The sequence below is a fragment of the Musa acuminata genome, chromosome BXJ1-4 (genome assembly GCF_036884655.1).
Source record: "Musa acuminata AAA Group cultivar baxijiao chromosome BXJ1-4, Cavendish_Baxijiao_AAA, whole genome shotgun sequence".
NCBI classification, from domain to species: Eukaryota; Viridiplantae; Streptophyta; class Magnoliopsida; order Zingiberales; family Musaceae; genus Musa; species Musa acuminata.
Window position 1 is genome coordinate 38,632,769 of NC_088330.1, and position 12,101 is coordinate 38,644,869.

Consider the following 12,101-nt stretch of genomic DNA (forward strand, 5'->3'; position numbering starts at 1 on the left):
TTTTGTGGCTTCGAAATTATCTATCTGTTTTATCTCTATAAATTTTAATATATTTTTTATTTTTATTTTGTATGTATATTAAATTTAGATTACGGGTATGAACCAAAATCTCTATATAAACATCATATTGCGACGACTGAGATATAACAGCATAAACATATATATCATCACATACGTACATTGCTGACAGAGGAAGTCACATGACGTTTACCTCTGTCCGCCTTATCCGTTATCTCTTACCCAATAACATCTTGCAACGAGAATAAGAATACGTATAGGAAACTACATAATAGAGCAGGACTGACAAGGCTCCTGCTCGACGATGATCCTGCAGCCGTCAAACTCGCGACAGGGACGGCAGGAGGCGGACGGCGGGGGGCCGTCGCAGGCACAGCAGTTGGGCCACCCCGGGGGCGGGAAAACACACACGTCTAAATTCACCTCCACCTCCACCTTAGGCGGCGGTGGCGGTGGCGGTGGTTTGACGGGTTTCGGCTTGATCTGGACACATATGATCACCTTGCAGGCGAGGCAGCGAAGCTTCTTGATGAAGCAGTCAGGGTTGAAGGGGCCGGATACTGTGATGGTGTTCTTCTTCTCGTCGTAGACAATTGATTCGATGTTGAACCGGTCTCCAACACAACGACCAATTTCCACAGAAATTAGTCAGCAAAAAGAGAGAGAGAGAGGGAGAAGGTAGCTTGCTTTGGAGCTTGCACAGAGTTTTCTTGATCTTCTTGGAGCAGGTGCAGCAGTGCAGGTCCACCGTGATAATTACCGTGGCGATCTGTTGTGTCAAGGCGAGCAAGAAAAGCACAAGCAAACAGACATGAATCAGTTTTGGCTTCCATGAACAAAAGTTTCAGCCTTCTTTTTCTTGCACGGTGGAGCTTTTGACTCGGTAGAAAAGTCAATGAATGTCGAAGAACATAATGTTGAATCCAAAGTCCAAGAAAATCTAAACCAAGCAGAGAAATTTTATCTAAAAGAAGAAGGGTCAAATCCACAAGACCGATCTATTTTTGGTCATCCGGATTGCATGATGTGAGTTATCCAATTAATAAAGAACACGTCAAAGAAAAACACAGCATGAAGTTGACCAACGCATAAACATCCATGGCCGACAATAAATTCATCTTTATCCTCACAATTAGCTCAGCACAGTGAAGACAGAATTTTAAGAGAGAGAGAGAAAGAGAGAGAGAGAGAGAGAGAGAGAGAGAGAGAGAGAGATGAACACCTCTGCCATCTCTCGAAAGTTAAGACCCCAAGCTGGTTGAGAAGCGGATAACCAAAAACTCCCTCTATATAGCCAGTCGACGAGTCATCGATACAGTGACTGATCATTAATTGTATACTAAAGCCGGTACCACTCAATCATTATACTGATCATTAATTGTATATATTAGTTTTTTTTGATAGATTAAGCTGTTGGAATTGGATAAATAATTACTCAATTCAATTCTTAAAATAATTATATTATTTTATGATATTTTCAAGAAAAGAAATTTATATTCTCGATAAGGCAAAGGAGACGGACGAGTCTCCAACCGGTGTTATGGCGCTATCACATCTCAAGTCGATGACGAAAGCAATCACGTGACACAACCAACCTTTTTCTTCATCTTTGACGTCATCTACATCCACCATTTTCTACTGTATTTACTTTCTCGGTGGCCTCTTTTTCTCCGCCCACACATTCCAAATCTGTCGTGTGTTGTCGGCCATCCATCCTCATTTCCTTCACCATCGATCACTTCTTTATCTTTCTTCTTTTTGTCTCCATTTTCTTTTACTTCACCTTTCTTCGTTTCGTCTCCATCTTCTACTTCTTCACCTTCCTTCTCCCCATCTCCGCCTTCCCTTTATTTCATCCCCATCTACTTCCCCTTCCTTCTTTTTATCTCCATCATCTTCTATTTCACCTTCCTTTTTTTCCTCCCCCTCCCTCTTTGGTTTCGCCTTCTCTTCCTCGCCATCCTCTTCTGCTTCACCTTCCTTCTTTTCTTCTCCACCCTCTTCTAAAACATGGTCATCTTCGTTCACATCCTTCTTGCCTTTGCTTTTCTCCAGTCCATCGGTGTCCTTTGGTTTGCTTCTTCCCTTGCACCGTCCGCATGTAGCTGTGCCTTCTTCAGTCATTTCAACTGCATTGAAACCTATATTATATATTAGCTACCAGATAGAGTGGCCGCCGGAAACAATGCAAACAGGACTTTGCCAGCGACCAATCGGCGCATTTAAAGCTACAAATCACTGAAGCTACTAACTATAGATAAATGCAAATTACCACAAAAAAAAACAATGGCAAAATATATTAATTCGCACAAATTGTAAAAGGAAACAAAATCAAAGCAACAAATGGTATGAGAATTCAACATCAAAGACCAAAATCAACAAGAGCAAAAACAGGAGTAACACGAGTCGTAAAAACCCTACTTCCGTCTCTAGCAAGAAAGCGTCTGTCAAACGTCGCACCAATGTGAAGCACCAAATACATACCTATTAGTCGGTGGGATAGATCCTGAACCCAACAAAAAGGTAAATGTGACCCCGCCAAAGAGCACAGGAGTATGTTCTTCATAACCCCAGAATCACACACCCCATAAAGCAGGCAACTTTACGGCATCGAGCATCTGATACCAGGTTCTACGATCACCAACACTCGGAATTACCTTCTAAATCGATCCAAAACTTTCGAAACAAGTTTCCAGAACCATTAAGAATCACGAAATAGCAAGAAGGCGAACATCCATGGGCAATTCACGGAACCCTAGCTGGATCGAGCCAATTTTATCTCGTTCGGAAGAGGCATCCCAAGTATGGTACGAAATTTAAGCCACGACGAGATTGGTGTCGAAGAAGAGACGTACCTGATGGAGATCACAGCGCTTCGAGCGATCGAAACGTGCCAAATAGAGAGAAGAGGACGACAACCCCTTCACGTAATCGGAAAGGTTAACTTTTCTGCCCTCTTCCCCGCCCGACTTAATAGTTCGGATCACCGGGGTTCTGATCACCTGTTCCATCCAACACAGAATACAGTGTACTCTCCATGCAAAGGCATGGGTACCCACCAGTTCGAGACGAACGCAGCACCCTCGATCAGTGTTTCCTGTTTTGCAGTATACAGGAAGTGTCCTGACAGGACAGTTCTATGTGGTTTCGCGGCCGTGGTCATTGGCCGATTACCTCCGCCTTGAAATGACGTGGATCCTCTCCAAGACGCACCTTTAAAAGGAAACCGTTCAAGTCCCCTTATCATGTGGGGCCCCCTGTGATGCGTACAGGCATTGGCATTGGAGGGGATCCCTCGGGTCCCCGGAAGAACCCAATGGTACCGCCATCCCAGAGTACTTCCACATGGCATGGCAAGGAGATTCACTTGTCCCAATGTGTTTTACCCGTTTCTAATCCTATACGGAACATACCTGCCTCCTAATTGGCGGCAGGCATGCAGGGCGCTTGGGTCCACCTCTACATAAGAGGGGCAAACGTGTCACCTACGCAACACATGATAACGATCGGTGCCTCGTCGGGAAAAGGATCGGGTACCATTAGGAAGACGATAGTACGAACCCGACTCTGGTATTCGAATCCGAACCCAGTCAACTCGAACCTGATTCAAGCGGGTTGGATGGACTTGAATACCGAAATGTCCGACCCGTTGTGACCCCAAGTTGGGGATTTGATGCGTAAGCCAACCGGGAGGTCATCGTCAAGGTCGAGTTGGTTTCGCTTTGGCATTCTGGTAAGCACCTTCTGTTCGCTTTCCAATCTTGTAGCTGTCGATCCCACTTCGTTCTTTCTTCTTCCTGTGTTCTTGTGTTTGGGCCGCTATTTTATTAATGCCGGCACGGTGTACAGCGAGAGGATTATTGTTGAAGCTGTTCGATCCAGAAACGTAAGATGTTAGCAATCGGTGCTTGTCTGTTGAACCACACAAGGCACTGTTCATTAGTCTCCAGCAGTGCAATCAATTCCCAGCTTTTGGATCGTTTGAATCTGCATATTTGTCGAGTAGAATGTTCCAAGCAAAACTTATAGTTCTCCTTTTTTTTACTATTATATATATATATATATAAATATATATATATATACATATATATATATATATACATATATATATATATGTTTATATATATATGTATATATATACATATATATGTATATATATATGTATATATATACATATACATATATATACATATATATATATATACATATGTATATATATACATATATATATATATATATACATATGTATATATATGTATATGTATATATATATAAATATATATATATGTATATATATATATATACATATATATATATATATACATATATATATATATATACATATATATATATATATATATATATATATGTATATATAGATATATATCTCAACATGATTCACTCTATATATATATATATATATATATATATATATATATATATATATATATATATAATCACCGAACATCGTATTGCGACGACTGAGATATAACAGCATAAACATATATCATCACATATTATATTACGTACATGACTGACAGAGGAAGTCACATGACGTTTACCTCAGTCCACCTTCTTATCCGTTAACTATTACTGTTACGCAATAACATCTTGCAACGAGAATAACTATAAGTATAGGAAATTACATAATAGAGCAGGACTGACAAGGCTCCTGCCCGACGATGATCTTGCAGCCGCCAACCTCGCAACCGGGACGGCAGGCGGCGGACGACGGGGTGCCGTCGCAGACCCAGCCGCAGGTGCAGCAGCGGCGGCACCCTTGGCGCGGATCGAAGCAGGGGCACGGCTGTTTGCAGCAGACGGGCCACCCCGTGGGCGGGAAACCACACATGGGCGGCCTCACCACGGCCTCCGGCAACGGGAGTGGAATGGGCCTACATGGTGGCAATGACGGGACGTCGCAGATCCAGCCGCAGGTGCAGCAGCGGCGGCACCCTTGGCGCGGATCGAAGCAGGGGCACGGCTGTTTGCAGCAGGAGGGCCACACCGGGGGCCGGCAAGCACACACGGGTGGCGGGCAAACACACACGGGTGGCTTCTGCTCAGGCGGCGGCGGCGGCGGTGGCTTCGGCGGTGTCGGCGGCGGCGGCGGCGGTTTGATCTGGACGTCTTTGATCACCTTGCATGCGAGGCAGCGAAGCTTCTCGATGAAGCGCTGAGGGTTGAAGGGGCCGGAGACTGTGACGGTGTTCTTCTTCTCGTCAAAGACGATTGATTGGATGTTGAACCGTTCTCCAACACATCGACCAATTTCCACAAAACTTTGTCAGCACCGAGAGAGAGAGAGAGAGAGAGAGAGAGAGAGAGAGAGAGAGAGACGGTAGCTTACTTTGGAGCTTGCACAGAGCTTTCTTGATCTTCCTGGAGCAGGTGCAGCACTGCAGGTCAACCTTGATAATTACCGTGGCTATCTGTGCCAAGGCGAGCAAGAGAAGCACATGGAAACAGACATGAATCAGTTTTGGCTTCCATGAACAAAAGTTTCAGCCTTCTTTTTCTTCGTGTTGTGGAGCTTTTGACTCAGTACAAAAGTCAAAGAATGTTGAAGAACATCATGTTGAATCCAAAGTCCAAGAAAATCTAAACCGAGCAGAGATTTTTTATCTAAAAGAAAAACACAGTGAACACATCAAAGAAAAACACAGCATGAAGTTGACCAACACATAAACATCCATGGCTGACAATAAATTCATCTTTATCCTCACAATTAGCTCACCACAGTGAACACAGATTTTTAAGAGAGAGAGAGAGAGAGAGAGAGAGAGATGAACACCTCGGCCATCTCTCGAAAGTTTTGAGACCCCAAGCTGGTGGAGAAGCGGATAACCAAAGGCTCCCTTTATAGAGGCAGTCGACGGGCCACCAACACAATGACTGATCAAGAATAAAGCTTTTCTTGTCTCTACCCTCGTGTGATTCATGGCCATGTTTAAAGCACCCTTACCTTCGCGAGTGCTGCTTCCGGAGGTTGTTGGAACGTCACGAGTCACACGAAGAAGCCATGTGTGGTGCGGCTGAGCGTTCTCAGTGTGCGTTGTATATGGCACCGTTTATCGAGTCTGGAAAATGAGCCAGTAAAGATTCAGAGCCAATGTACTTTGAGAAAGATTATTTTCGTGACTCAAACAAATACTCTGGTTTTTCGGGTTGCAGAAGAACAAGTTTACCGTCCCAAGACTGAAAACTCGACATACAGAAGAACAAGTACTCAAAACCAATCTTTCGTTCTGTCTTCTTCCTGTGTTCCTTGTGTTTGGGGCGCTGTTTTATCAATGCCGGCACGGGGTACAGGGACAGGATTCTTGTTGAGATAACTCACTACTGACTCCATTTTGTTCATGGCCTCGCGACCATTATCACTCGGTACTTGTTTGTTGAATCACAGAACGTACCGTTCCTTCGCGGCAGTGCAATCAATTCTCATAGCCGAGGATGGAACCAAGAAAAGGTACCGTTCCTTCGTTCTCCATTAGCCGCCACCATCGACCGCTACTCACCACACGTCGCCGCCGCCATCGTCATCACGGTAGGTAATGCAGCTCAATCCCAACCTGCTGCGAGATGATCCTTCTTGTCCATGTCGAGATGGATGGCAAAGTTTATTTTATGAAAGGTTTACGATAAGATGATATTTAGGAGAGATATTATAAGTGAGATGATTCTTCTTGTCTATGTTGACACGTACATTAGGAACGGCTAACATCGTTCTTGACAAGGAAAAGGAGACGGACGGGTCTCCAACCGGTATGTCGTCGTAATCAAATGTCAAGTCGATGACGAAAGCAATCATTTATGCTTGGACTTGTAACGTTTCTATTTGTTATAATCTTTCGTATCGTTGGGGGTTTATAAATCCATTCTTTTTTGTGGCTTCGAAATTATCTATTTTATCTCTATAAATTTTAATTTTTTTCTGTATATTAAATTTAGATTACGAGTATAAACAAAAAATCGCTATATAAACATCGTATTGCGACGACTGAGATATAACAGCATAAACATATATCATCATATATTATATTACGTACATTACGCATAGGGGAGAGGAAGTGACATGACGTTTACCTCATTCCCCCTTCTTATCCGTTATCTATTACCGTTACCAAATGACATCTTGCAACGAGAGTGACTATATGCATAGGAAATTACATAATAGAGCAGGAATAAGAAGGGTCCTACTCGAGGACGATCTTGTAGCCGTCACCCTCGTAACAGTGACGGCCGTCGGACAGCGGGCCGCAGGAGCAGCAGCGGCGGCACCCGCGGCGTGGCTCGGGGCACGGCTGGCAGCAGCGGATGGGCCACGCCGAGGGCGGGAAAACACACACGTGGAGCTTCACCACCACCTCAGGCGGCGGCGGCGGTTTATCGGGCTTTGGTTTTTCGTCCTTGGGAGGAGAAGAAGGTGGGGGTTTCGGCGGTTTGGTCTGGACGTCTTCGATCGCCTTGCAGGCGAGGCAGCGAAGCTTCCTGATGAAGCACTCAGGGTTGAAGGGGCCGGATACTGTGACGGTGTTCTTCTTCTCGTCGTAGACGATTGATTCGATGTTGAACCAGTCTCCGACGCATCGACCAATTTCCACACAAATTTGTCAGCACCAAGAGAGAGAGAGAGAGAGAGAGAGAGAGAGACGGTAGCTTACTTTGGAGCTTGCACAGAGCTTTCTTGATCTTCTTGGAGTTGGAGCAGCAGTGCAGGTCAACCTTGATGATTACGGTGGCTATCTGTGTCAAGGCGAGCAAGAAAAGCACATGCAAACAGACATGTATCAGTTTTGGCTTCCATGAACAAAAGTTTCAGCCTTCTTTTTCTTGTGTTGTGGAGCTTTTGACTCGGTAGAAAAGTCTATGAATGTTGAAGAACATCATGTTGATTCCAAAGTCCAAGAAAATCTAAACCAAGCAGAGAAATTTTATCTAAAAGAAGAAGGGTCAAATCCACAAGACCGATCTGTTTTTGATCATCCGGATTGCATGATGTGAGTTATCCAATTAACAAAGGACACATCAAAGAAAAACACAGCATGAAGTTGACCAACGCATAAAGATCCATGGCTGACAATAAATTCATCTTTATCCAGACAACTGGCTCACCACAGTGAAGACAGATCTTTAAGAGAGAGAGAGAGAGAGAGAGAGAGATGAACACCTCTGCCATCTCTCGAAAGTTATGAGATCCCACGCTGGGGGAGAAGCGGATAACCAAAGGCCCCCTTTATAGAGGCAGTCGACGAGCCAGGTAAACCGTTTTTTACTATTGTAATATAATTCTATCTTGATGTCCTTTATGACCAGGAGAAAGCGGCTGCCATTGCTTCTAGTTCTCCTTTTTGACTATTCTGATATAATTCTAACTTTTGCTTACAAAACACTGTTGCTTTCTATGATTAAAGCATATATTGGGTTTATTTTCTAACAACTTCAGATTTTAGAATATGTGATCTTTTGCTTATCAGACCAAATCACGGGTTAGAATACATAATAAATATTTGTGATGTCTAGATCAATCCGACTAATATGAAACTTTGAATATTTAAATATTTATTCGATAGTTGAGAAAGCCTTGGATGTTTGATCCGTATCAAAAACGAGTTTGGATGAAAAAAAGATTTTTTGTGAAACAGTGATTAACAGTATGACTAAATAATTGTTGCCCAAGACCTCCTCGGCCACATCTTGCCCAAGACCTCCTCGGCCTCCAGCTCCCAAAACCACGCCTGCGCGGCTCGCCCGCCTGCGTCGTGCTCCTCGGCTCCTCGGCTTTACGCCACCCAAGACATACTTGGCCGCTCCTCGGCTCTTCGGCTTTACGCCCCCCAAGACACGCGACCGCTCCTCAGCTCTTCGGCTTTACGCCACCCAAGACACACCTAGTCGCTCCTCGGCACTTCGGCTTTACGCCACCCAAGACACACCCGCGCGGCCAGCCCACCTGCGTCGTGCCCCTCGGCTCTTCGGCTTTACGCCACCCAAGACACACCCGGCCACTCCTCGGCTCTTCGGCTTTACGCCACCCAAGACACACCTGGCCGCTCCTCGGCTCTTCGGCTTTACGCCACCCAAGACACACCCGCGCGGCCAGCCCACCTACGTCGTGCCCCTCGGCTCTTCGGCTTTACGCCACCCAAGACACACCCGGCCGCTCCTCGGCTCTTCGGCTTTACGCCACCCGAGACCACACCTGCGCGGTTTACCCGCCTGCGTCGTGCCCCTCGGCTCTTCGGCTTTACGCCACCCAAGACACACCCGGCCGCTCCTCGGCTCTTTGGCTTTACGCCACCCGAGACCACACCTGCACGGTTTACCCGCCTGCGTCGTGCCCCTCGGCTCTTCGGCTTTACGCCACCCAAGACACACCTGGCCGCTCCTCGGCTCTTCGGCTTTACGCCACCCGAGACCACACCTGCGCGGTTTACCCGCCTGCGTCGTGCTCCTTGGACTCTAGATCCCGAGACCACACCTGCGCAGTTCACCCGCCAGCGTCGTGCTCCTCGGCCTCCAGATCCCGGGACACACCTACGCGGTTTACTCGCCTGCGTCGTGCTCCTCGGCCTCCAGATCCCTAGACCACACCTGCGCGGTTCACCCGCCAGCGTCGTGCTCCTTGGCCCCTACTCTCGAGACACACCTGCGCGGCCAGCCCGCCTGTGTCGTGTTCCTCGGCCCCTCGGCTCCATTCTCCCCGAAACCTCGTCCGCGCGGCCAGCCCGCCTGAAGACAGAAGCCATGCATCAGATTCCTCTTACAACAACCGATGCATAGCTCCTTTCGGGGGGGGGAATATGTTATGGGCAAAAATGGCAACCTGCCGACCATGACGTCAGCCACCCCAGGTGGACGCACTGCCCAAGGAAGCAAGCTTTAATGATGACCTGATGGGAGCACGTCGACCGAGGCTCACCCATACCCTGCGGCAGCTCGGCTCTCCACGCAATACCCACGACGACGTCAGATGCCATCAGAGGTACGGCCCTGCCTCGGCAAGCGGGCACGTCAGGTAACATCAAACTCATCTATAAATACCCCAGCGTTCTTAACGCCACGTGAGGCCACTTCTTCACTGGGAGCAACACAAGCACCACACACACTCGGAGGCTTCTCTTCCTCCAAAACCCTCTCCGCTTTCACTTACTTGATCGTCGGAGGGGTCGGACCGAGCTCCCGGCCCGACTTGTGTGCAGGTGCTGAGACGGTGTCGCCTCTTCCTAGCGCTGCGGCGGAGCTTCCACCCGACCCGAACTGTCGACCCGAACCGACCTGCCGACCCGAACTGCCGACTCGAACCACGGTGCCAGGCCGTCGGGAGACCCCGAGGAGCTGCGCTAGAGACCCCCACATTTCGGACCCCAGAACCGAGCCGCGTCGGCCCCGAGGCCACAGCTTAAACAGATGCCCCTCGCATCAACCCGTATGATAAACAAGACTGGATGGATTTTTCGATGAGATCTCTCCGATACCTAAGTTAATAACGAACCATAGATTTTTAGTAAAACAGTGACTGACCTTAATAACTATGACCAGATAATTGTTGTATTCTGCATGATAGGACCACAATTTATGTTTGTCCACTCGAGTTTTATTTGATTCTCGATCTGTAATGGACCATTTTACCCTTTGTTGTGCAACTATTCAGAGCTTGTAAAGTCTGTTTGTAATTTGCATTGTCTATAAAGTGTTTTTCGGAGATGTTTGCTTGTGGATCCCGAGTGAGGCCTTTTCTCTGTCCTGTTCTCTCTTTTTTGGGACCTAAGGGACCATGGGAGGCTTCGGGGAGGTTGACCTTTGCGGACGGACACGCAAGGGTGCCGCACGACTTAGGCGAAACCAGCTAAGTCCGTGACAAATGGTATCAGAGCGGGACAAGCACTCATAGAAACACTTAGCATGCAAACGTGGGGGACCTAGCGGGGCTGCATTGAGGGCAGTCAGCACACGCGTGATCGTTTGGTAGAAAACGGGCATGGAGATGTAGGGAAAAGGAGTCGATTAGAGGAGCGAGCATCTGAGATTGGCATTCAGAGGAATGGCCAACCCTCCGCACAAGAGGCACCACGAGAACAGACAAGCTTGGAAGAATGTGAAGCGCACAAAGGTTATTTTTGTGGCAATGCGATTCACACAACCTAGCCCCGTGAGGGACTTGATCATACGGAGGTATGATCGGGAGCTACTGGAAGCTCCACTTCGGTGAACAACACGACGGCAAGAAGGGCTATGGATTCAAGGAGTGAAGGCCATGGTACCGCAGAGGCGAGTCTTCCGTACGAGCATCGAATTTTGCATCGGATGAAAGCCTTGATCATCAGCATATGAGGGCTGTGTTCCACTAAGGAAAAAGTCCGGTATGATTGAAAAGAATATTTAAATATTTGTTCCATAGTTGAGGAAGACTTGCATGTTCGTATGAAAAACGAGGTCGGATGAAAAAGAGATTTTTTGTGAAACAGTGATTAACAGTATGACTAAATAATTGTTGCCATTGCCCTTTTAATTCATATGAGATCAGGAAAAACACATACATTTATGATTTTTCGACTTGTATTCTGTCGTGATATGATCACATTTTATGTTTATCCTCTAAAGTTTTATTTGATTCATTACCTTTGTCCACATCCAATGTTTTGGATCTAAACTATATTATTGAAGTGCATTATTGTGCCATGTGACAGTCGACGGCAGATCTTTTATCAAATATGACATCATTTTCATCAATAAAAACAATGTAAGTTTGATTGGCAGCATCGAAGTAAATGCAACCTTATCATTATGGCAGATCTAAACTAGCTTTCTCCTGGATGCTTGTTTTGTGTTTAGTCTGCCTTTTTGCTAATACAGAATAAAGGAGAGGAATTTAGAGGGAAGCAATGGTCATATTTCTTAGAGACAGTAATAGTGATCCTGCCATTCTCAATCTCCAGGAAGCTTTTAGAGGAACATACTTGGAAGTAAATCTGGGGACGCAGAATGTGCCATGGCCTGACCGACGATATCCGTGCCGAGGCTGGTAGTGTGGGAGGCCACCGAGCCGAGGATAGAGACAAGAAAAGACGACCAGACGTGTG

General features: G+C 46.4%; 2 protein-coding genes and 1 long non-coding RNA gene across 4 annotated transcripts; all 3 read right to left on the reverse strand.

Moving 5' to 3' along the window:
* Positions 1–110: 110 nt before the first annotated feature.
* On the reverse strand, positions 111–2,973 carry LOC135665770 (uncharacterized). 2 transcript variants are annotated; one of them, XR_010509468.1, is made up of 3 exons: positions 2,874–2,973; positions 1,241–2,159; positions 111–787 (listed from the first exon to the last, which is right to left on the reverse strand). It is a non-coding gene; the product is annotated as an uncharacterized LOC135665770 (long non-coding RNA). The 2 variants fall into 2 exon arrangements; XR_010509469.1 differs by lacking the exon at positions 2,874–2,973 and adding an exon at positions 2,503–2,863.
* Positions 2,974–4,500: 1,527 nt separating this feature from the next.
* On the reverse strand, positions 4,501–5,881 carry LOC135672603 (heavy metal-associated isoprenylated plant protein 43-like). Its single transcript, XM_065181097.1, has 3 exons — positions 5,813–5,881; positions 5,369–5,450; positions 4,501–5,271 (listed from the first exon to the last, which is right to left on the reverse strand). The coding sequence occupies exons 1-3, from the start codon at positions 5,819–5,821 to the stop codon at positions 4,661–4,663; spliced, it is 702 nt and encodes a 233-aa protein (XP_065037169.1). The 5' UTR covers positions 5,822–5,881; the 3' UTR covers positions 4,501–4,660.
* A 1,145-nt stretch (positions 5,882–7,026) lies between these two features.
* LOC135586097 (heavy metal-associated isoprenylated plant protein 43-like) lies at positions 7,027–8,252 on the reverse strand. Its single transcript, XM_009399965.3, has 3 exons — positions 8,189–8,252; positions 7,683–7,764; positions 7,027–7,597 (listed from the first exon to the last, which is right to left on the reverse strand). The coding sequence occupies exons 1-3, from the start codon at positions 8,195–8,197 to the stop codon at positions 7,215–7,217; spliced, it is 474 nt and encodes a 157-aa protein (XP_009398240.2). The 5' UTR covers positions 8,198–8,252; the 3' UTR covers positions 7,027–7,214.
* Positions 8,253–12,101: the final 3,849 nt, after the last annotated feature.